The sequence below is a fragment of the Castanea sativa genome, chromosome 6 (assembly GCF_040712315.1).
Source record: "Castanea sativa cultivar Marrone di Chiusa Pesio chromosome 6, ASM4071231v1".
NCBI lineage: Eukaryota > Viridiplantae > Streptophyta > Magnoliopsida > Fagales > Fagaceae > Castanea > Castanea sativa.
Window position 1 is genome coordinate 61089100 of NC_134018.1, and position 26370 is coordinate 61115469.

The 26370-nt window shown below is 34.4% G+C and overlaps 1 protein-coding gene across 1 annotated transcript in view; it reads left to right on the plus strand.

The window, feature by feature from the left end:
- The first annotated feature begins 12840 nt into the window (after positions 1–12840).
- LOC142640309 (callose synthase 7-like) overlaps positions 12841–26370 on the plus strand; it is a 105222-nt gene continuing 91692 nt past the window's right edge. Inside the window, 17 exon segments of the mRNA XM_075814372.1 lie at positions 12841–13042; positions 13131–13231; positions 13780–13892; positions 14003–14090; positions 14199–14309; positions 14431–14592; positions 15674–15760; positions 15893–15990; positions 16110–16233; positions 20146–20280; positions 20361–20437; positions 20521–20608; positions 20845–20967; positions 21053–21170; positions 21394–21725; positions 21856–21908; positions 22082–22142. Of these exon segments, the coding sequence (XP_075670487.1) occupies positions 12892–13042; positions 13131–13231; positions 13780–13892; positions 14003–14090; positions 14199–14309; positions 14431–14592; positions 15674–15760; positions 15893–15990; positions 16110–16233; positions 20146–20280; positions 20361–20437; positions 20521–20608; positions 20845–20967; positions 21053–21170; positions 21394–21725; positions 21856–21908; positions 22082–22142 (2022 nt within the window). The 5' untranslated portion in view covers positions 12841–12891.

Below are 26370 nucleotides of genomic sequence, written 5' to 3' on the forward strand. Positions count from 1 at the left end.
TTAAAATGTGCTAATCAAGTAGCAATTTTCAAATTCACGAGCAGGGCACTTTTGGCATAGTAAACTTTGAAATTCGGACTAGGCTATTTCTAGAAAAGTTTAAGAGAATTGAATTTTTCTTTAGTTGTCAAAATTTCAGCTCAATCCAAATTTGAGTGGATAGAGATGGTCAAAATACTGAAACGAATTAAGATCTGAAAAATCAGCTCAACTCTTATCCAAATCTCTTTTATTTAGGATTTTCCCCCTACTTTTTTTTGGCTTATTTTAAAAGCCGATTTGACTTCTTTTTTTAAGCACTTACCACATCTATAAACAAAGGAAAAGACCCAAAATTCAGCACCCCTTCCCCTAACATAAATAACATTTTGAAGTCCTTTAGAACTTCTGATCTTCACTAGACTAGAAAATTCTAAAGCTTATTCACTTCAAGACTTTCTTTTGTGTTATTAAGCTTTCTTTAGATTTGATTTTCTTTTGTGTTAGTAAGCTTTCTTTAGATCTTAAAGAGATCTCCTCTCTGATTTCTAGAGAAATTCCCCTTGGTTGAATTTATTCATGCATGTATGGTTTTGTTTTTAAGGTCTTTTGAATAATATGTATGTGTGTTTCTGATATTTCATTCCTTGCATATTTGTATATAGTTCTCATTCTTTGCATGATCTTAGTTTCTAAATCTTGATTCATATGATTAGGAAAATTTTATTGTTAATTCATGTGTGTAGATCTAGGGTTCTTTGAAAAATATGCTATATATATATATATATATATATATATATATATATATATATATATATATATATATATATATCTTAGCAAGTAATTAGATCCTTTAATCAAAGTTTTACGGCTTAATCACTTTTAGTACTAAACTAACAACTTAGTCCAATATAAGTGTTTAGCCAAGTTTCATATTGCAAGCAAGATAAAGAACAATCTAAAACAAGTAAAGAGAAATATGAAAATGCAGAAAATAAATCACACCACACGAAAACATCAATACGTGTTTTCGAAGTGGAAAACCCGATCACCTAGGTGAAAAAATCTCTCCACCGACCATCCATCTGAAAACTCCACTAGTATGAATAGTTGTAGTACATGGATGACAATAAACCCTCTAAGCCTATATCTCCCTTTGTACTCGAGCCCTCCAATCTCTAGCTAGCAACCAACTTTGCCAAGTCTTTTCTTCATCTAGCTTACCGGAGTCACTATCATTGAGCCGCCAACGGAAAGCCACCAAATGATTTGGATTTGATATGGCTTCTCTAAGTTTCCAGCCCTTCAACAAACTCACAACACTCAAGGTTTGGCGATGGAGGTGAAGGTTACAAATTTCTCTCAAGGATATGTGATTTGTGAGAGAAAAGGAGAAAAGAGGATAAAGAGATTCATTTCTCTAGACTAAGGAACTCTCTCTCCTACACAAAGGTTAGGATGAACAAGACCTCTCTCTTATTCTTATAAGCTTAGCTCACACACTTGTATTCTATTCACACATGCAAAGGGTGTGTGTTTTGGCTTATGTGGTATAGGCTAAAAAGAAGATCTGGACAAGAACAAAGTAGAGTACCTACAGATATTTTGCAACCTGGTCATGGGCTAATTGGTTGTGAGATGGTTGTGTCAATAGTCTCTCTAGATCTTTTGCCACGTGTCACTCGCGGGTTGTTTGGTTGCCTGCAAGTCACCTCCAAGTCGCGAGATCTCTGGTTGATGCAACTTTCCAATGTTGAGGGAGAGGCTCAAGTACATCTACCCCAAATTACATTAAAGTTCTAGAAAGATACATTACAAAGAGAGAATAATTACTGTCAGGGATGTTTTTCCAACAAGGGCCAAAAATGCAAGATTAGCCCAAATCTCCCATTGGGTTCTTTAAAAATTCTTATTTGCGAAGAATCAAGCCCCAAATTCCAAATGTATAATGAACAAAAGGCTAATGGTGCTTTAATAAGAGAGAAATCAAAATGTCATAACTGAAATACAAAAAAATGTAGAAAAAGCACATAGATCCGAAACTTTGACCCACAGTTAGTGAGAAGAGGAAGTTAAGAGAGGTTGTGAGGAAGAGAGGGAAGGTTCCCTTGTACCCATACTTCCACCCCCAAGCTTCAGAATTGTGAGGATGTTAGATGGTTAAATGGGCTTTTGGTCTCAAGTTTCAGCTCTGTGGGGAGAACATGGTTGGTTGATTTTTAAGCTAAAGAAAGAGATTTATATTGATTTTGGGGTGTTGCGAATGACTAGGTTTTTGGTAGTAGAAGAGGTTTTTATCCCCCACGACACTAATTTGGTGTCTTGGCTTGGATTGCTTTTGTTTAGGCAAAAGTTTGGCATGCTTTTGATATAATTTGGGAAATGCTTGACTAAATCCTCATTGGCTCCCCCTTTTCAGTTTTTTCAAACTATTGGAAGGCTCACTTGAATGAGAGCTAGCAGCTGAATTTGGCCAATGAAAGCAACCATTTTTAAAGGAAAAAAGGTTTTGGGCAAAAATTTCGGGCCATAATCAGCCAGAGCATAAAAGCTGTTTTGAGGTGGAAATATTAGGTACAAGACCTCCTCCATGAGCCTGAGGTGCTACCAGTGTCCCTTGCCCACTTGGTAGCACGTAAAGGTTGGACTCACACAAAAGGTTTGAAAGAAACCGACCCATACCCTCTAAACCACATTTCCTCAATTTTTCCAATATGTCACATGGGCTTGGGCCATGCTTAAAAGAATAAAATATAATGTAGTACATGAGTTGAGCCCACATGGAAGTCAAGCTTGGTTGAATTGGGCTTGTAGAAAATGTGTTTATGAAAATGGGTATAAAAAATTACAAATAAATTTGGCATAGAATAAAGCCAACAAAAACATAGATTTTACATTATTCATATGTGTTTTAATTTTTGAGTCTTAATTGTTAGTAATTTCAATCTTAGATCTAGGGTTAAATTTCTACTTAAAATTTTAGATTTACAAATTGTCTCATGCATAAAATCCTTCTATTGTTTTTCTAAATAAAAAAAGCTTGAATCTATAATTCCTTTTATAAAATTCATGAAATTTCCAATTAAAAAAAAATTATTTGTTTACCCTTAAAAAAAATTAGGAACACCCTCGTAAAGAAAAAAAAAATTTGTTACATCTCCAAAAAAATATTTGAATTTTCCTTTTAAAATTCATCTTTTTTACATCTCCAAAAAAATATTTGTATTTTCCATCAAAAATTCGTTTAGTTTTGCATCACAAAACTAGATCTGTATTTTTTTTTATTAAAAATTCATAGTTTTTAATCATAAAATCATAACTGTGATTTTCTATCATGAATTCATGGTTTTCTCATAACAAAGTAGATCAAACTTTTTTTTTTGCATGGAATAAGATATAGATCTAGAATTTTTTTAATAATATTTAACCATAGATCTAGGAAAACTAACATAGCATATTGCATCTCATAATCTGTTGCATGTCATTAGTTGTGGGTACTTTAATGGTCATTTAAAGTCTAGAAGACTGGACTTTGTCTGGGCAAAATATGTGTCTAATATCTTCCCATTCTGTAACCTAACCCCCAGACTTTAGGTCTTTGTTCTAGATCGGTGTTTTATATTTTGTTTGATAGATTTTCTTAGGACCAAAGCTTTGTACATTTTTTTTACTTACGCTCTGTTTGTTTCAACAATGATGTTTTTTAGAAAATGAGTTATTTTCTTAAAAGCATTTTCTATGAAACTATTTCATTTTCCAATGTTTGGTAGCAACTTTAAATGAGTTGAAAAACAACCTCCTAACTTCCCTTATTTAGCTTGCTGTGAGATAGAGTTGTTTTCCAAAAAAATTTAATGGAAAACAATCTCTAAAAATAAGCCATACTTTTTATATTGACCAAAGATAGTTTTCCTTTGACTCATCTTTTTTTATGCTACCAAACACTAGAAAACAAGGAAAACTATCTTTACACCAAGTTTTCCATTGAAACAAACGAAGCGTTAGATTGTGTTTAGGAACAAAGCAATGTAATACTCTACTCTACGAAATTGTACATTTTCCAATAAATTAAATGTGATTTTATTCAATTATGTAATTTTTTGTAATTTGTAACTATTTCTTTCTTTATGTAATATAAAAAATAAGTGTCGACTCCACATTAATAAGTACCCCTAAGAAGTACCAAGTACACTCTTTTGAGAAATCACCCCCCAAAATCCTGGTCTCATAGTGGCGACTCCACTGGGGATGTCAAGGGCTAAACTTCATATTAGACTTAGGATGACCAATTATGTACCCTTGTATGTCTTGTATAATATTTTATGTTACAGTTTTGAGATGCCATGTTTGTTTGTTGATAGTTTTGCTTGACTGTCATTGTGCATGCCATGAAATCACAACAATTATGCATGAGCCCATTTCAAAAATCTGGTAGTAGTAACCATAGATTACCAGTCTTCCTTAGATTTGGGTACCTAGTGGTGAACTCACCAACTCATAACCCAAAGTAACCTGATCATTTCTTGGTGACTATAAAGGACAAACCATGTCGTTTAGACCAATGCAATGTTCGTTACGTTACAAGTTAAGAGGTGTAACGTCCTAGCTATGGGAAACCTCAACACAACGAGCATTGACCCTACAAAAGTAATGGCCCGTAGAACCTATCCCTAGGCTGATTCATGTTAAAATTGCATTGCATCTTATGTGTGTTTGAACCTTAGTGAGCCCAAGTTCAACACTTGAGCCCATCATAATTTTTTAAACTTTGTTGTATAAAGCCGATATTGTTTTCCTAGAAAGAAAGTATGTCATGTGCATATGCCCAACCTTGCCATGCCCAAAGTCCATCAAGTTCATAATTTCATCAAATTCAAGCTAATCAAGCTCAATGAATATTCAAGCCCAAGGCCCATCAAGCTCATCAAGACTTAAACAGTAGCCCAACAACAGGGTTAGAAAAGAAGAAAAGGTTGAAAATTGAAAAATCGGAAAATGAGTGGATAAGAGGATAAGATTGGGTAATGTGAAGGAAACACACCCCCTTAGCCACCCCTCTCACCAAGGAGCTAAGGGGTTTTGTCACCTCCTCACACCCAAAAATCTCTGGGAAAGATATGAAGAAAAACCCACAAAATTTCCAAAAATTCCATTCTCTCTCTTTTACTAGGCTTTTCTCTAGATCTATTCTCTCTCTCTCTCTCTCTCTCTCTCTCTCTCTCTCTCTCCCTTGCAAAACCCCTCTACAATTGAAACTCTGGCCCATTTTCCTCCATTTTTCCACCATCACAAGTGAGCTTCTAAAGCCCTTTGTAAAGGTGAGATGGTATCGCTTCTTCCATAGCTACACCATCCTCCTTTATTTGTTGTAAACACCATTTTTAGATATGAAAATCTCTTTTGTTTTGTTCTTTTCATTCCATAGTACTTCTATATTCTTTTTATATCTTCATTATTGTATCTCTTTATGTTTATGCACTTTATTTTCCAAGCACTATATATTTGTTATACAACTTGCTTCTCACTCTTTTAAGTCCTTTATTTATTGACTTCTCTCTTTAAAACCCTTGGGTTTAAAGGGGGAAAAAACTCAACACCTTTGATATATCTTCATCTTCCTAACTAGAAGGCATGTGGAGGAATAGCTTTATGCACAACCAACCTTAGTGGGAAAATGAAGATTTAACATATGTGGGTTCTCCTTGAATAAATCTTAACTTCGTTTCCAAGCATGAAATGTGGGTATGCTTCCAGGAATTGGGATATTTTCACTCAAAAAGAAGGATTCCTGAGACTCCCTTTTCCTATCATGGAAGAGAATCTACAAGCTAAGCTCTTACATGTTTAGGATATCTTTAAGGAGAATTTCTCAAAAAATGAGTTTTCTATCCAAATCTTTAAACCTTTTTTCTTTGTTGTTTCCCCTCTTTAAATCCCTTGAGTTTAAAGATAGAAAACAATCCAACATCTTCTCAATTTTCTAACTAGATGGTATGTGGAGGAATAGCCTCATGCACAACCAATCAAAGCGAGAAAATGGAGATTTCACAAAAGTGGGTTTTCCTCAAATGAATCTTCAAATTTGCTCCCAAGCATGATGTGGAAAGGCTACAAAGAGGAATTCCCGAGACTCCATTTTCTATCATGGGAGAGAGCCTACACCCTTGGATGTTACAAGTTTTAGGTTTCACTTAAGGGAAATTTCCTTTTTAAAAGAGAGAGTTCTAAATCATTCCTTTTAAACTATGTGCTTGTTTATATATTGTCTTTATTTTAAGCTCTTTAAATTATGTTCTTGTTTATAAATTGTCTTTATTTTCTAGTAATTTAAATTATGTCCATAAAATTGCTTTTACATTTAAGTCCTTTAAATTATGTTCCTCCTTGCTTTTTAATTCGCGCCTTTTACCTTTAAGTTCTCTTTATTTTCCTTGTCATCATTCTCATAGGTATAAGTGTACGTTTTTAGACTTCTTACACATAATCAGTTTGACCTCGTTATTTAGCCAAGTGATTAACTTAGGTAATTATGCAGATCTAGGTTAACACATATAAATCATATCATGCAAAGCAGCGAAAAAATAAATAACACAATGATATGATGACCCAGAAAAACCGAACCGGTAAAAAACCTGGGGAGGATTTAACCTAGCTATCCTCAAGGTAAAACTAAATCCACTATGAAAGAATTGAAGTTTACACAATAACAATTTAGACCATTAACATCTTATTGCTACCTCGAGTAGGAAACTTACTACCATGACCACGTGATAGCTCCGAGTCCATAGATTACTTCTTTCTTTGATTCCTAGCAAGCACAAGCACTCCCGCTTGTATATCTTTAAGCTCTTGAATCTGCAACTAAATTGATTACCAAGTTCTTGACATCAATCTGGATCTTGATAACCCTAAGTGTATGTGGAGACAAACACTTCTAGATCTCATAAAAGATTTACACACACAGCATAAAGAGCAACAAAGACTCTAGAGAGCTTTTGGGTACAAAACCCTAGGTCTGCAAAAGAGGCACACTCTTCTCTCTCTTAAAAGTCTTTAAAAACATGCTTAGAGTTTCCTTTATATAGTGGGAGAAGTAAATCTGAAATCCTAATCCTTAATGAGCTTGAACTACTGTTTGAACCAAATTAAAATTCTGCAAAAAATTCCTAATCCACAATTCTCAATCAGTCGAGTCTATTCTTCGATCGATCGAGCCGTGCAGAAATAGAACAGTAATTTCCTACAACTACTCGATTCCAAATTTACATTAAACCAAACTTTGAGCAAGTCTAAACCTAGACTAAATGTTTTGATCATGGTTTGCCAACATAATACATATTGAAGTTCTAATACATTAGTTCCTAAGGTCTTAGAACCTAACAATAAGGGTTCAAGGGTGCTAGCTTTCTTAGCTAGCACCATCAACTCTTGATTACCAAAAAAAATAAGAGTATTGGGTAAACAAATCTCTAAAAATGTGTTTTACAAAATATAAAAATATGGGCTCCAATGACCATCCACTTTTCTTCCAAAATTGGTCTTTTCAAGGAATAAAAATGCAACTTTCTTTTGATTTTCCTTTAACAAAATTCCTTCCAAAGGGATATGTTTTAAAAATCTTGAACAATGTCATTTTCAAAACCCATTTCCAAAAAAATGGTCAAGTTTGGTTTTTTCTTTTCTTACACAAAAAATGGATAAAGACCATGCTTTTCACTAAAACCATGGAAACCCTTTTCCCAAAAATCCTTTTTTTTTAAATGGTTTTTGTGGGGACCCGAGAACTGAAGATGGGAAGCACCGTTGTAGCCTTTAGTTGTTCCTCTAGAAGGAGCATTCACGACCCGAGGAGTAGGATGGTTTGAGGATAGACTGGGAAGTGACAGAGCGCCCGTGGGGGATATAATGGGTGCAGATGGGTGCCTTAGGGGTTGAATGAGATCCTTGCAGGAAGTTTCTTGTAAAAGTCTCATTTGTTCCTGCACATTAAATGGTTGGCAACAGTTTTATCAGCTGCATTAATGAGGAAGTGACCTGAACAGTGAATCCATAACTCAACAGCTCTTTCCACCACCTTTACCAGAAGTCTAATGGGACATGTGTCCTAAAGAGATTTGGGAGAATTAAAGGGAGGGCTAGGATGCAAGAGGTCATGAAGTATATAAAGGAAAGAAATTCTCAGATAGGGAGGATCCAGCAAGAATTGAAAGAAAAAGGTAAAAAAGAGAATAGTAACTGGGAGAGAGTGAATAGTATTTGTAACAACCAAGAACTTTGTCCTCAGGCAAGCTTGTAAAGATCCATTTATATATTAAAACCTTAGTTGGTCTTTCTTTCCCTATCTGTGTCCTCAGGCGAAGCTCACACTTGTTCATCCTACTCTCTATACATATATCTATTGTTTTAGGCTGGGTTTAGGAACTCTAATATCACTATTTTTGGTGGGCTTAGGCTGCTTAACTTCGTGTCCTTACAGTTTTGATCTAAGCTTTGGGAATTTTCTTTCTAGAAAAATGGGATTTCCCTTTTCCTAAAATAAGATGGTTTTATTCTTAAACTTTTATTCTCTTAAAACCCATTTTAAAACTAAGTTTTTCTATCCTAAAAGATGAACAAAAACCGTGGTTTTCATAAAAACCATGGAAACCCTTTTCTTAAAAACTTCTCTTTTTTAATGATTTTAAATCCAAATCTAAATTTTAGGTTTTTTCTTCCCAAAAAAGTTTGGAAACCCTTTTTTTCTTTCTAAAAAAAACAAATTTACAAAATGGTATTTGAACCTTAAAGTTTTGTTTCTTTAAGGTTTGGTCATAAAAGTTCTTTTTTCTTTCCCAAAAATTTTCCTTAAAACTATTTTCATGTGAAACCAAGAGAAGCCTCCTTTTTCTTTTTTTTAGGTTCATGGTAATTGGCTAATCCTTTAACAAAATGCACTTTACTTGTAATTGGGTAGATCTAGGATGGGTTTAGTACTTCAAGAAACAAATGTTTAAGTTGAGTATTGAAGCAACGCAAGTTTGACTAAGAAACAAGTGAAGAAAGTGCTGTTTATTAAAGCTCGACAAAAGTCTCAACAGAATCCTTTCTATCGAGATTTAATGTTAAAGCTCAAGAGAAGCTCGACACAAGCTGTATTTGTCGAGAATTACGAAATCAAACTTTTCAGATCTGATTACACACATATTTTAATATATTTGTGTAGAATTTCTTTTCTCATAACTCTAAACATATATAAGGCTTATTTTAAAGGCTGTTGCATTATGCACAGAATATGCAAAAGTGTATGCAAACAAAATACAAGCATATTGTGACCTAGTTCATCATTCTCTCTATAGAAGCTACTGCATCTTTACGATAAGAGTCTATTCGGTTGGAGGAGTGGAAAAGTAGGAGGATAGAAAATTGTGGGAGGATGGAAAAGTGAGAGGATGGAAAATATTTTAGTTTTTCCTTTTGTGTGTTCGGTTGGTGGGGTGGAAAAGTGGGAGGGTGGAAAACTCTTTTGTTTGATTGGAGAGAAAAATGGAAAGATGGAAAATGTAATTTATATAAATTGACTATTATACCCTTGTTATATAATATGTAAGAAATAGATTTATTTGTACTCATTACATAATATAAAATTTATCATATCATATATATAAATTCATATTTATATTTTTATTATTATAATGTAAAAATTAGATTAAGTCATTCATTGAAAAAAAAAAAAAAAGAACGTTCAGGTCCTGAACGTGGAAAAAAGAAAAGAAAAGAAGAACGTTCAGGTTCTGAACGTTGAAAAAAAAAGAAAAAAAGAAAAGAAGAAGAACGTTCAGGTCCTGAACGTTGAAAAAAAAAAAAAAAAAAGGAAGAACATTCAAGTCCTGAACGTTGGGAATAAAAAAAAAGTTGGGGAGAGGACCAGTTTTCTCCCCATCGTTTTCCTCCCAATTTGGGAGGAAAATATTTGTGGACCCAGGAGGAAATTTTCCTTCCGGGTTTTCCATCCTTCCTAATTTTTCTCTCCAAACAAATAGTAGAAAATGCTATTTTTCACCCTATTTTCCTCTCTAAGTTTTCCATCCCCCCTATTTTCGCTCCAAACGGACGGGGCCCAAGAGTTTTGTGATAAAGGAGCTTCTTGATCTTCATTATTGATGAACTGAAGAATTTTGCAACCAATAATCTTCCTCAAGTTGGTAAGTGAATCACGTACTTGGATTCGTGCAAAGGAATTAGTCATATACTGGGATCCGTGCATCATTAGTGAGTCATGTGTTAGGATTCGTGTAAAAGAGTTAGTCACGTACTAGGATCCGTGTATTATTGGTTAGTCACGTACGGAGATTCGTGCATTGAACGGAGAGATTGCCGTTACAATACAAGTCCAATTGGGTATTGGGGTAAGGGTTCAACTGTAGGTTGGTATTTCGGGATAGACCATAGGGTTTAGTAAGATTCCTTATACTTGTAACCGCTTGTGGTTAATAATAGTGGATTCTCGGAAGTGGTGACTTTAAATTCATCCGGTGGGATTTTGCCTCGGTAGTTTTCCCTATTTGTAAACAAATCACCTATGTCAAATTTATTTTCCGTTGCATTTAGTTATTTGGTGATTTTGTGCTACCACGCTATTGCATGTAATTTGACTAATTAATTTGCAAGGGCTTAATTCATTGTAACCCAACAATATGTACATATTTTATTCACATGTTCTTGCTTGTATATATTTCTTAGAAAATAATACTCACATGATATTTTATACTTACAAACAATATATATATTGTTTGTACAAAACCTTTTCAAAAAAATCAAATGCCAAGTATTTAATTTGTTTTCCTAAAATGTGTTCATTGGAGTAAAATTAAAATAAGGAACTATCCTTTAGATAGGTGGTGTAGGGTGGTGCCTAATAGTCTAATACCTTCTCCACCCGAAACTGAACTTTTGAGTCCAAAATCTTTGGTTTGAGACATTGATTTACCTTAATTTATTAATAACCCTTGAATTAGTTTTTCTAGTTAATTAGGTTAAAAAAATTAGACAAATAGGTGACTAATCAAACCTAATACAAAACTAATGCTCGGTGTCGACTCCTAAAAAAGTTAAAATAAGAAAAGTCACACACACACACACACACACACACACACACACACACACACACACACACACACACACACCTTACCCTAGAAACACATGCACATGTAAGTCATGTCGCCAAAGCACCCAATGTGTGAAACTCTAAGGAACTTCTTCCTGAGGCGTCCATAGATGTTATGTTGACTATAATGAATGTATTCATAATCTTAGTCTGCTAAATCAAGTAGACCTATTTCAATATACCAATTCTTTACATCATAAAAATATTGCATATTTTCACAAGAAGTTTTGATTAATTATTTATTGATAATAGAGGCATCATAAAATATCATGTTGAGCCACATTATTCTAACGATAGATACATAATTGTTTAGCTCTATTTTGACCCTAGTTGCCTCCATTTTTTCTTCTTTTTTTTAGGAGAAGAATTAGTTTCAACAATTGAGAAGAGGGGATTCAAACCATGAGTGTCTTTGTTGGAAAAATCAGAATGTGCCAAATGAACTATAAAACTCTTGGCCTAGTGACCTTCACTTTGATTCTTGAGGAAATGCATGGACATGTAAGAAAATAAAACATTGGATCTTACATGAATTTACAGTTGATCTCATTCAACATTAAATACTTGCAGCGGGTAAATTTGGACTAATACTATAAAATTATGGTTTCTCAACCTGCCTAACTTACGTTTTCAACTAAAAGATTTTCTGTTTACCCAATCCTAACAGGGGATAATGATAAAAAATTATAATATTGGGCTCTCATGAATTTGGTAATTGGAATTAGTATAATCTAAATCCCTTTATGATGATCCATTGGAGGGCAAGTCTGATGCCACCAATCATGGTAATTCTAGCTCCAATGAATATGAGTGAGTGAAAAGTGAAAAGGCACACGACCTAGATACTCTTATACATACTTCTTCCTTCTTACTTTTTCTTTCTTTATTTGGGTGAAATCATATTTAACCACGTAGAGATTCTAGTATATTTCAATTTAGGTTATATTATTTTGATAATTAAAGTCTCATAAAAAAAAATCGGCAATTGAACTTTGTATTTTTTATAAATCCATTTGGCAATTATTGAATGTAAAGGACAAAGATTTTAGAGAGGCATCTTTTTTTAGAGAGAAAAATTCAATTAGAGTAAGAAATTGAATGCCAAAAAATTGAAATAGTTTCCCAATTTTCATTATTTTGTTATTTTTTTTTTATAGAAAGTTTCAACCTATAACATCCGCTTTTGATAATAGCTCTTTATTATCAAACCAAGACACTAATCAGTTTTTGGTGCAGGCGAGGATTGAATCCCAGATTTCTTATACAACCATCAGAAATTTTACCAGTTGAGCTAACTGGAATCCACCATTATTTTGTTACTTAATTGCCAAAATAATGGAAGTGAATAACAGAGATAAACATAGTTTTGAAATTGAAATAGTTTTATAAGATCGGACCTTTAATGGATAAAATTAATTATATACCTAGAGCTTGCTATGTAATTTCCTTATTTTATTTTTTTTGGGTTTTTTTTTTGTTGCAGTGTGTACGTATATTGTGTGTAATAATTAATGGTTGCCCTTTCTTTTACTTCCCGCCACTTTGTAGCTTCCTCCTCCCAAAGAGAATAAAAGAGGAGAAAATGAAAAACAAAACACAAAGCAAGACAATTCCACTCTCTTTAACTTTTTATATTCCTTTTCTTCCATCCAGAGAAATCCCTTGCCGCACTCTTCTCCCAAAGCATCTCTCTTTTTAATTTGTCTCTTTACCAATATGATTAGCAGGCAGAGCTTAACAAGTCTCAGTTTCCTCAACTCGAGCGAAAGATGGCGAGCACGAGCAGTGGTGGGAGCCTCCAAAACAACGATGAGACAGTGATCGACAGCGAACTCGTCCCCTCCTCCCTAGCCCCTATCGTCCCAATTCTCCGCGTCGCCAATGAGATCCAACAATCGAATCCCAGAGTCGCTTATATCTGTAACTAACCGCCATTCCTTTCTTTCTTAATTAATCGCCTTCAATTTCTTCAAAATATATTCTGATTTTTTTTTTTTTGTTCAATTAGGTCGCTTCCATGCGTATGAGAAGGCGCATTACATGGATCCAAATTCAACTGGACGCGGTGTTCGCCAGTTCAAGACATATCTCTTGCACAGACTTGAAACGGTACTTCTCTATAATTCTATTTCATTCCAATTTCCGCGTTTCGTGACATATAACATAATATAATAGGTGAGAGTGTTATTAGTTGTTACTGTAATACTGTACTGTAATATAAAATTGAATTCTCATCTTAACCTCCATTTTGTGATACCCTTTTAAATTTAATAATAGCTGCAGGATGTTCATAATAGTTAATTGGCAGTTACTTTTTTAGCCGCGTTGTTTTTTTTATTGTTAATCTCAACATCTTATTGCATATAGTTTATAATGTAAGAAGTTGGAACTCTTTGTGCTTGTTTTGTTCATGCCTTAAGTTAGCTTGGATACCAAATCTGATGTGATTTACACAGTTAACTTTTATGAAAAAGGTTAAGTGTGCAATTTTTAAGATGAAAATTGACTTCAATTGAAATTTGAAAAATAATTTTAGCCTTGTCACAAATTTTAAAAGACAAAACTTTATGACTGTGAATACTATACTCCATATTTTATTTCACAGTTTCTAAATGTGAATGAAAATTATTTTTAATCTTGCAAAATCTCCTTTGCAGGAATCAGAAGAAACGACATTTATCCTAGCAAACAACGATCCAAAAGAAATTCAGTTGTTTTACCAGATATTCTATGAGGACAATATCAGAGACGGCGAACATAAAAAAAAACAGTGAGGCTTGACTTTGAAGTTTGAACTGTTGACATGCTTAAATTTTTGCTAACCACATTATTCAAATATTATTATTCTTTTTTATAATTTTATTTTTTCAACTGATGAAGTGAGGAGATGGCTAAGATTTTTCAGATTGCATCAGTATTGTATGAGGTGCTGAAAACAGTTGTACCTGCTCGAAGAATAGATGAAAAGGTTTTGTTTATCTAATTTTGGTTTCCTGACATGAATTCTTTTAGTACCCATTTGGTGTGGAAAAAACTGAATATATTGATTGATCTTCAATTGATTTTGTCATCACAGACAGAAAGATATGCCAAATATGTCGAGAGGAAGAAGGAACAGTATGAACACTATAACATTCTTCCACTGTATGCAGTTGGGGTTAAACTAACAATCATGGAATTTCCGGAGGTAATTAAAATGCAGCTTATGTAATCTTGGTTATTTTTGTGTTCATTAGACCAGTTCAAACTAATCCTTCAATTTCCCCTTAGTTATCTTTCTTCCTTCTTATTTTTAAATAATGATATAGATCAAAGCAGCACTTAATGCACTACGTAATGTGGACAATCTTCCAATGCCTAGAATCCGTATGACTCACGGTGGCCCTGATGACAGTCCAGTAATGTCAACAGAGAGGGTTAAATCTATCAATGACATACTTGATTGGCTTTCATCAATCTTTGGATTTCAGGTAAGACGTGTCTTGAATGTCTCCTTTTAATTTTTTTTTCATTGTACTTTTTAGTTGCCATAGGCTGGTAAGCCTACCCTAAGCATGGCCCATTGTGTAGGCTTCCATTGCAACAGATTTAAGTTGCTAAAAAGAATTTGTAATCCAGGTTTTTGGATTTCCCTCAATGGAGGTGCAGCTTTTACCACTGGACCACAACTTCTTCATTAACACATGCACACGTACATAGATATATATATATTATTGTTATTATTTTAAACACATTATTGTTATTATTTTAAACTAATAAAGAAGCTATTAGAGGCTGAATAACAGGAAATTGTGTGGTGGAGAAATTGTACTTTTTGCTTGTCCTAATGACCCTCTTGTAGGATTATGTTAAGGTCTCTTAAAAGAAACTTAGTTATCTTGGCAAACAATGTATATCATTACATGTTGTGAAAAGTACTAAGAGAACAATGAAAAAAGCAAAAGATTTTTGATTTAATGTCTGCTGTCACAGATTACAGCACACTCAAAGATATACTTAAGAAGGGTCTAGATTTAACACTAAAACATGACCTGCCTCTCAATTGTCCCTTCCGAACTTTTATAGAATGTAATGCATTCTGTTAACTAAATCCAGAAACTAACCAAGCAGTTCAAAGGTTTCTTTTTGCATTTTTCAAGTATTTTGACTCGAAGTCCCACAAGTGTTTTTTAATTTGTTTCCACTAAAATGATATTTCTTTTAAAGGAAATATGAAATACAACTAGTAAATTGTTATTTTCTTCAAATCCTTGCAATGTGAAGGGTTTTCTCTCAAGAGTGTAAGAGCGTGGGCACACACACACACTGACACAAATGAACTTTTAATGTTTTCCATTGCTAAGGACTTATATCTGAGGAACTTATACTGTTTACTTTAATTCCTTCTTTGTGTAAAATCTGGGATCTTATACCTGTGAGGTTGACTTAAGCAATGATCCTTCATTCTATTGTGCTACTAGATATATTATTCAATCATATGAAATGTTTATGCGGGAAATATCAGTACAGCTGACTAGTTTTTGTTTTTTTGGATCTTTTTGGGGCATGAAGAAAGGGAATGTAGCAAACCAGAGGGAACATCTAATATTGCTCCTTGCCAATATGCACATAGGGAAGAAGGAAAGGGATCATACTGGGGTAAAATCATAATTACTATTTGCGGTGGAATGCCTGTTATTTGATTTTCATTTCTCTCTATTTGTCAGTAACTTCCTTAAGTTTCATCTTTATGTGATTATATATTAAAGATTGATAAGAAGCTTATTGCAGCTGGATAATGTCACTGTACAGAAGTTGAAGAATAAGATTTTCAAGAATTACACTTCGTGGTGTAATTATTTGCGCGTTGAAAAAAATAATAAGTAAGTGTTTTTTTTTTGCTATATATATCATAAGCCTAAAAAGTTGCAATTCTATTAGACTTGGTACCAAACCATATTTACCACATTAGCACTTACATATTTTTTTTCCTGTGTGCACTTTACAGGACTCCTCGAGGTTGTGACACAAAGCAAGTAGACCTTATTTATATTGCACTTTATCTTCTCATATGGGGTGAAGCTTCAAATGTCCGATTCATGCCTGAATGCCTTTGCTTCATCTTCCATAATGTATGTTTCTTATTCAAGTATACACTTCCCATTATGCTATCATATTTTTTCTTTGATTGCACTAGCTGACTAACAAAGCTTCTATTATTACTATCTTTAATGTTATCGTGAATCCTTAGATTTTTTTATAATTATTTATTCTTTTAATCGTAAGATTTATCTTTGTTCTTGCCATTGCTTAGCTCTATATAAATCAACTTATTATATTATCTTTATCCTTATACATTCGAATCATTAGAGATTGACATAGAACTCTGATACTAATCTGTTGCATGAGCTTTTTTAAAATCAGCACTAAACTACCAGGTAGATGGTTTCCCTGGCTAATTGAGGATTCCAGGTTAGGAAACTTTCACAGGTGACTAAAATTAGGATTTTGGTTGTATTTGGGACGGGAATACTTATGGGAGGCTAAGACACAGCATGTAGAAAGTATGGAGAGAGATAGAAGTCGGAAAAGCGTACATCCAACAGGAGCTGCAGCACAAATTAAGCATTTACACTTGTCCCAAACACCTTTTATTTATGGATAATTCGATAGTTGGGGAAGGGAGGATTTAAACCCTGGACGTTTTTGTTGGAAATACCAAGAAATACCAATTAAGCTACAGGGTTCTTGTCTTGTCCCAATCACTTAGAACTGTTTTTGTCTTATTTATTTATTTATTTAAAATGTATAATTAACACTTAAAACTTTAAAACTATTAGGAAGGAAAGAATTGAATCATTTAAATATTATTCTAATACTACCCTTAACGTGTGGGATCATTTTCCCCTTTAAGCGGTTGGGTCTGACATGTGGGATTTATAAGAATTTTTTTAATAAATGGGAAATAGAGTGGAGACAAGGTTTGAATTCAACACTACCTTGTCTAATACCATGATAAATTACTCTTTTTTTTTTTTGGGACAATTGTATTTATTATGGCATCAAAGTAGGCGGGTCTTAAGTTCAAAATCTTTGTTTGCTCTACCTCCCATTTACAACAACAACAGAGCCTTAATCCAAAAATTTGGGGTCAACTATGGATCATCTATAGATTAGATTAGGTCAACCACATGAATTCTTTTTCCTTATTCTATCCTACCTAAAATCATGCACTACCTCACATTTAAAAAGTTAAATATCTTACATGTTGAACCACTTATTAAGGGGAGTGCTCACTCATGAGGGGAAGTGTTAGAATAACAGTAAAATTGGTGAATTCATCATTTCCTAATAGCTTCCCTTATTAAGGGGGAGTTCTTACTTGTGGGTGGAAGTGTTAGAATAATAGTCAAATGGGTGAATTCACCCTTTCCTAATAACTTAAGTTTTTGGACATGTAATAATTTATCAGTTCTAAACAAGAAATACCAATTACTTGAAGGAGTCTAGAATCTCACTAACAACTTGGGCCCAGAAGGAGGCTCTCTTTACCCTCCACCTAAGTTGTGCAAGAAGGGCCCAAAGCCAATCTGAGGGAATAGTTAAGTTCATAAGGTCTTTTTGTTATGCTAAGTTTTGAGTTTAGGCCCTATTTGTTGTTCTTATATTCAAAATGCGAAAATTACACTCTCAAAACTGTTTTCTCTCAACCAAATCTAACGAACTCAAATCGCACTTAAATTGAACTGAGAAGCGAAAATTATTTTTCCTAAAAGATTTGATTCATTGTATATGTTTTGTTAGATTCAAATTTCTTAATGTGATTGTGAGACTAGGGATTTCATTTTTGGTTTTCATTTATGACTAGTTTGGCTGCTGAGAAAAGATAAGAAAAATAAATGTTATGGAAGTTAATAAATGAATGTAGATTGTAGAGTACTCTACTCTAACGCCACCCTACTACGTGGCCTAGAATCTGAAGTCCTTTATTTTCCTCTATTTCTAGGCAGACAACTAGATTTGCCACGAAAAAACAGATAAGATAAAAAAAAGAAAAGAAAAGTAGAGAGAATCAAAATTTGGAATTCCGTTAATATCCGATTTTGTTGCTTAAGTAAATAAAAACCCAACACAACAAAATTTAGTTGGGGGCAGAGATTTTGGGCTGTAGGATGGGCCATGGGGACTTCGCCTATAATTATCTTGGTATGCTGTTGGGGGCTTCTCATAAATCACCTTCAATTTGGTATCTTATTCTAGAGAAAACTGAGCGAAAGTTGGCTGGGTGAAAGAAGCTATATTTCTTAAAGGGCGGTAGATTGACATTACTTAAGAGTACATTATCTAGTTTGCTTACAAAATTCGGTACTGATTTACAAATTGATATTGTTAGTATCAACAATATAATAAATAAAATTTTAATTATTTTTTTGTTTTGAATTTGAAAGTGAAGATGTCAATTTGTAAAGCTATATGATGAAATTTGTAACAGCATCACTCATTCACTCTTTTTCATTTTCTTTCCTTAATTGGGTTTTCCTTTTTTATTTTTTATGGTGCTAATTGTTGATAATTTATTTTTATTGATTTATTATTTAGCTTAAGAAATAAATTAAACAAAACTATAACTGTATCAAAAAGATATATAAAAAATTTGTTTATATCATAGACATGTCTATATCTCCAAGTCCCCTTCTGCGACAATGCCCATATTGTTACACCTTTCATGCAGGTTGGAACTTATCTGACAAGAAATTTTGCTACCTTAGGATAGTTATTGAGAAAACTGCAACCTCTTTTATAGGTAAAAACCTTCTAAGACTTAACTTAGTCCTTAAACCAAATTGGTTCTAACCACGCATTAGACCCAGGTAAATGAACCTCAAAAGAACAAAAACATTGACTAGTTAAGTGTGAAAGGATGATAATGGGTGAGAAAAGTTTGGTTAATGATATTGTACAAAATACATTAAGTTTACAAGAAATTGCTAAAGTAAGTTTTAACAAAACTTGTTTCTTATCATTCAATAAAGGAGATACTAACTAAAACTCTTTCTCTAATAAATTACTAATATCAACTTTATATAAATTAAGACTACCAACTAGCAACTTTGAGTGCTGGAAATCTTTCACCATATAACATTGATGATTATGTTCTTCATAGAGAGAGAGAAAGAGAGAGAGAGAGAGGTATCCATTAGGATTTTGTGTGTGAGGCCATTGCATGGGTGTATGTGGAGTCCTATATTAGACACATACTAAGTTGATTAGAGTTATATAAATGGGTATGGGAGGGCCTATTTGTGAATATTTTCTTTTGGTGTATCGAAAAAATGTGGCTAGTATGTCCTTAGATTAATACAAATGGTATCAGAGTCAACCTAAGAATATCATACCAGTTGTAGTTACTCCAACACAAGGCAAGTTCCCTTGATAAGGGCATTAAGGATTTGAGTGGAGGAAATTGTGATACCATACCATATCAAGATTGTGTGGATTTGAATTGCATGAGATCATTGTTCCCTTTTGAGGTATTGTGCAAATGTGATTAGTATGACTATTGAGAGAGAGAGAGAGAGAGAGAGAGAGAGAGAGAGAGAGATAGAGAGAGAGAGAGAGAGAGAGAGATTTTGGTGCATATAACCTAAAAAATTCAATATGTTATTCAAATTCTCACTTATTTGACAATTGAAATTGCAAATCTACAATTAGATGATGTTACAGCAAAAATTGAGCAAATTTTTTTGCTTTTGATTTTGTTGGATATTGTATATAGCATCATAATTTTATTTACAATCTCCAAACAAATATGTTTTAATAAACCACATACTTAGTAAAAACAATTAAATTACTCCTCTTCTAGATACCAATTTATTTTCAGGGTTGAGCATATAAATTGTCCACTAATCCGTCTTCTTTTATGAATATAGACAACTTTATGTCATATAAAGTAATTATCTTATACCTATGATTTAATCATAATTTTATTTGATTAAAAAACATTTCGTATGTGAAAATGACTCTTGTTTCTCTAATTGCATAAGATGGCACACGAGGTACATGGGGTATTATTTAGCAATCTCCACCCTGTTAGTGGAGAAACATATCAAGAAGCAGCTTGTGATGAAGAATCTTTTTTGAGGGACATTATAACCCCTATCTACCAGGTCTTGCTCAAGGTAATTATGATCTTGTACTGCCTGCATTAGTTTTTGCTACATGTTTCAGTTTGAAATTTGACTTCCATTCAATGCAAAAGGAAGTTAAGAGAAACAAAGGAGGCAAGGCAAGCCATTCAGGATGGAGAAATTATGATGATCTAAATGAGTACTTCTGGTGAGTTTCTTGAATTTTTATTTTTGTTTCATACTTCTGACAGATACTAAATAGCTGAAAAAAAACATATTCCTTTTCTCTAGGTCTGATAGGTGTTTAAAGCTAGGATGGCCAATGAGCCCCAAAGCAGATTTTTTCATTCATTCAGATCCAATGCAACCTGCAAATGAGGTACTTATCTTTTATTTTAATTATTTTAAATTAGTTAATAACTTGTAATTAAGTCATGTTTTTGTATATTTTATGGTATTTTATGAAATAATTATTTTCATTCTTGTCCTATTTTAATGAGTTGGACATTATTGTGTGCATGCAAGTCTTTACACATACAGCATAGATTTGCATATGTGTGTGTGGCGTAGGCTTTTTTGAAAAGAATATTGTCAAAGTTTATTTGTATTTGGCAGAGAGTTAATCAAGCTGCTGCTGGAAAGAGAAAGCCTAAAACAAATTTCGTAGAAGTCCGCACATTTTTGCACCTTTACAGAAGTTTTAATCGAATGTGGATATTTTTTATATTGGCTTTCCAGGTAGCTTATTATTTAAAAAGGTTTTCTTACTTTTTGACTCGTCTTTGGTTGGAATTTACTCATCTGAATTAGTTCTGATTTTCAGGCAATGTTAATTGTTGCATGGAGTCCGTCTGGATTCCTTGCTGCTTTTTTCGATGAAGATGTCTTTAGAATTGTTTTGAGCATCTTCATTACTTCTGCTTTTCTTAATCTCTTCCAAGGTACTGGTGTTATTTCTCCATGTAGCTAATTCTTTGGTGGCACTTTGGGTGGGCGGTCACAAAATAGAGGTCTTATATTTTTATAACTATTTGAAACTGTTGTATTGTTTATTAGTGCAGCAGTTAGTTTTGAAATAGCATCTATATCCTGTTTGAATGTCATTCTAGGGGACTGACTGGGGTTTCACGGTGCTCTCTCATCTTCTCTGTATCTGCTCTGCAGCCACTCTGGATATTGTTTTTACTTGGAATGCCTGGAAGAGTTTCAAATTCAGCCAAATACTACGATATCTTCTGAAATTTGCAGTAGCAACTGCATGGGCTGTGATTCTGCCAATTGGTTATTCCAGTTCTGCGCAGAACCCAACAGGATTGGTGAAATTTTTCAGTAGCTGGGCTGGGGATTGGAGGAACCATTTATTTTATGGATATGCTGTTGCACTTTATTTGATACCCAATATCCTCTCTGTTATACTGTTTTTCCTTCCACCTTTACAGAGACACATGGAGCGTTCAAACTGGTGGATTCTCACTCTTGTTATGTGGTGGGCTCAGGCAAGCATGTCTGACATTGTCACATTTGACTTATGTTTTCTGCTTGTTGTTGTTGTTGTTGCTCTCTCCTTTTTTCCCCCTTTTCAATCTCTCTTTTGAGTGTTCTTTGCCTATTTTGATTTTTTTGCAGCCAAAACTTTATATAGGAAGGGGCATGCATGTGGATATGTTCTCTTTGCTGAAGTAAGGAAAAAGATTTTTTTTTTCTTTTTTCTTTTTTCTTTTCTCCCTGGATTAGTTCAAAGGAGCTTTTTTTTCCCAATTTTGTGCTATTCCTTTAATATCTGGTCTATGATTTCTGCTTTGATTTGGAGGTGGCCTTTTCAATTAATAGAATTCCATCTCCTTCTGCTTAGGTATACACTATTTTGGATTATGCTGTTAATCAGCAAACTTGCATTTAGCTACTATGTGGAGGTGAATATTCCTTAAATATTTGTTGTTTGATTCAATGTCCTTAGGGATTCTATCTTGGTTTTAATATTAGTTCAAATGCATATATGTGAACACAAATACTCATATATGTATTCATGCCTGCACGTAGAATACACACACAAACACTTAAATGTAAATTTATGTATATATGTATAGCTGTGCATGTTTTAACATAGGCCATAGGCATAAACTTAACGGGAGATATTCCTTTTTGCCTTTTCCGATCAACTATGGGCGTTTTTTCACAGTTTTTTTTTTATTAAATCCAAAATCTTTCAATTGGTGATAGAGGAAGGGGGACGTTACTTTTCTCTAAGAATTTTTGAATGGGGCAAATATTTCAAGAAATCAGTTTTAATGGGTAAGAATGCTGCACAATGGCTAATGAAGAATATTGAACACACTGTCGTTGGGGTTAATCCCAAGAAAGTTTTTACATTTAGGGATGCTGATATTGCTTACACTCTTGGAAGGAGTTCCAAATCTTTTGGCCATTTCTTGTTATTGACTAAACTCAAAGTTGGTGGGTTTAGGAGAGCTTTTATTACCTGAAGGCAGAGCAAAAAATGGTTGGAGGTTTTTTTGGGTTGGAATTGAGGAAGATGCTGGATCCTAACCATTATGCTGCAGGTGTTTCAAGCCACATGAAATTTGTTGCTTAGCCACAAACGGCTAATTCAGAGATTCAAATCTCTAGAACTGTTGCTGAAACTGTGAAAGGCCACCATGTGCAGGTGAGGGACATGAATCAATCACCACAATTGTGTATCAACGATAAGGGGAAGACTCATTTAGGGGAGGAGAGAGTGGTGAAGCCAATATCAGTACCTGCACAGGTGGTGCTGAGAAAAAATCTGGTGGTCAAACCAAGTTCGACAGCCGTAGGAAGAGATGAGTTGGGATTTCGTTGCATTAATGGTGATGTTAAATTAGGATAGACAATCCCGGTAAGAATTCAAAAGAGATTTCCATGAAGATTCAATTTGAATTCAAATGAATCTGATAATGGTAAAGGGAGTGATTTCAGGAATGTATGTTGGATAGGGAAAGGTTGATTGTGGAAGTGGGGAAAAATTAGAAAATAACACCAAATTTCAAACAATTCCGTTAGTTAGCAACGTTTCCAAACTATTTAGGAAACTAACATTTCGAGTGTAAGGGAATCGATTTTGGTACAATAAATCGGGTTTGAGGGACTCAATTTCAATGTGGAACTCGAGCTTTTAAGACTCGAGTTCCATAAAGAGGTTTCAAAACAACGTAAAACAACAAAACAGAAACACGAAGGAACAACAAATCAGAAAGAACACGAAGGAACAACAAATCAAAAGAAACACCTACGCGAACAACAAATCAGAAAACCCAAATTAGAAACACCTACACAAACAACCATGAAGAAGAACCCCCACGAACCTAGATCTCCCTAATCCAGGAGCGACGGAGGCAGCGGTGGCGAAGCTCTAAGCGAAGGTTTTTCTTCTTTGGGTAAAGGGTTTTATGAATTTTCGTTGTTTGATGATGTTTTTCTTCTCTGGGTTTCTTTGCTTTAAGGAAATCGATCCTTAGAGGGTCAATTTCAAACACAGAAATCGAGTCTCTAAAACTCGATTTACTATAGCAAAATCGATTCTCTTGGACTCGAGTTGTTAGTTTCCTAAATAGTTTAGAAACGTTGCTAACTAATGAAATTGTTTAGAGTTTGGTGTTATTTCCAATTTTTCCCGTGGATGTGGGAGAGGAAAGAAAGAGGTGGGTATCTTGGGATTTTAAAAGAGGTGTTCCAAAATGTTTTAAATGAGTTTCATAGGGAAAAAATCAGATTGTAGCAATGATTTGGGCCTAAGTCGAAATCATCTTCTGACCCAAACACAAGGGGCCCCTTTTAAATTGGTTAGCCCATGTTTCTAGGGATTTTTTTTTTTAAATAACACCCATTTGCAAACATTTCATTAGTTAGCATCGTTTCTAGACTATTTAGATAACTAACATCTCGAGTGTTTTAGACTTGAGTTCACTGTAGGAACTCAAGTATCAAAGACTCGATTTCTATGAAAATCAATGTGGAAATCGAGTCTCTAAGACTCCTGTTCCACAAATTCACCGAAGAAGGCAGATCACAAAGAAGAAGGCAGATCATAAAGAAGAAAGAAACAAGACAACAAACCCAGATCAATCGAAAACGAACCCACTCCTCTGCTCTTTAAACTTCCATGGCCGAGCTCCTTGGCTCTTCCTCTGACCGTCATCGCCAACATTTGTGGTGGTCCCATCTCTTGCTTATCTCTCTCAACCCGAACCAAAACCATTTTTGTAATTTGTGGATTTGTTCCTAAAGTGGTGGCTGGTTTTTGCCGTGGGTGGGTGTTTGTGGGTTTGTTTCTGGGTTCTTGAGGTTGTTCTTGATTTGCTCTTTGTGGGTTTGTTCTTGATTTGGTTTGGAGAAAGGAAGAGCCTCTAGAGAATGAAGAACAAAGGAAAAGGAACCAAGGAAAAAGAGCAAGGAACTCGAGTTTCTAAAACTTGATTTCCATCGAACTCGACACTCTTCCACTCAATTTGCTACAGTGAATTCGACTTTTACAAACTTGAGATATTAGTTTCCAAAATAGTTTCCAAACAATGCTACCTAATGAAATTGTTAGAAAAATGATGTTATTTTGAAAAAAAATCCCATGTTTCTATGGCCCAAGCATCTTTGAAGTGGGGGAGAATTCCTCAAAGGCTGGCTCGACGGCTTCAGACTAACCCGTGACGATACCGGTGAGCTCCAAAATTTCAGCCAAGAGCTTTGAATCTCGGACCAAAGTGTTGGGTCGTCGCGAGAAGGCTCTAATAGAGATCGATTAGCCACCTCTTGTAGGTTTAGCTCCAATGGGTTCACGATGATGCTAGTTAAGACCGATCTGATGATTTTGGGGTCAACTGTGGGTCTCTTCTTGTCTGATCTTTGCCGGAGCTTATTGCAAGTTGGGCTTATGGATTTGGGTTTCAAGGGTGGGGAAGGGAACGGCGTTGGTAGTGTAAGGCTTACGAGCTTTCTCAAGGGATGGAACATATGTTCATTGGATCGAAGGCTCTCCTTGAGCCTATTCTGCCTCATGTTGTGGTGATTCTTGTGAAGACAGATAGAGGTGAGTCTAGGGCTTGTGCTTTGGTGTAGGAAGAAGTGGATAGATCAGACCTGGTGTAGGGTGAGGGGGACAGTTTCTTAGGTTGTGATCATCTGATAATCATTGCTCCTCTTGGGTTGGATTTGTCGACTGAGCTAAGTAGTGATATTGAGGTACTGTGCCTTGATAACAAGTTGGCTATATCTAATTGGGTCAAGCATAGACTCCCTGGTTTTAGTAAGCTAGTCAGGCTTCTTTGAGTAGATATGAAAAGTTCTGAAAAGTTGTGTACAGTTCTCTTACAAAGGCTTGAAAGGGAGACAAAGACTGCCAACTTGTTGCACAAGAAAGCTACTGCTCATTGAAAAGTTGCTAATTCTAAGGGTAAAGGGAAGAGAGGGTCGAGGAACTCGGTATCTTCTGTTAGGAGCCTAGTGGCTCCTAACGGGGGTGGATAGGAATTATAGGAGAATTGATGGGAATTATAGGGAAATTGACTGAATTTGAGGTAATCACTTTCCATAGAGAAAGAGAGAGATTAAGACAGATAAAAATGCACTAATGCACTAAGAAATTAGTTTATTCTTCAATTCATATCTAGTGTTGAATTACAATTGTGTATTTATAGGAGACTAGCTCTAATGTCATTGGTCCACATAGCTCAAGATAATTGGCTCGTTAATTCAACATGTGCTCTATGAATTAAGTCATGTGTTAAATGAGCTACATGTGTTCAAATCCTAACTAACTTATCCTAATCCTAATCTTAACCAACTAGCTAACTACCTAACTAAAGGGATTACAACAATTATTTCATATTCCTAACATTTCCCTCCCGTTAAAAACACATTGCCCATAAGGTGGTGTTGTGAAATGACACCTTCATTAGAGCACTCACAGCAATGGAGCTAAATAGCTATATAGCTATTTTAGCTCTACCAAAACACAAAAATTCATACTACAGCAGTGGAGCTAAAGGTAAAAAATTTTAACTTCTTGCTACAGTGCACATCTATTTATGGATGTGCATTGTAGCAAGAAGCTAAAAAAAAAAAAAAATTATTAAACTTCTCTCTCCTCTTATTAAAATAATATTTTCT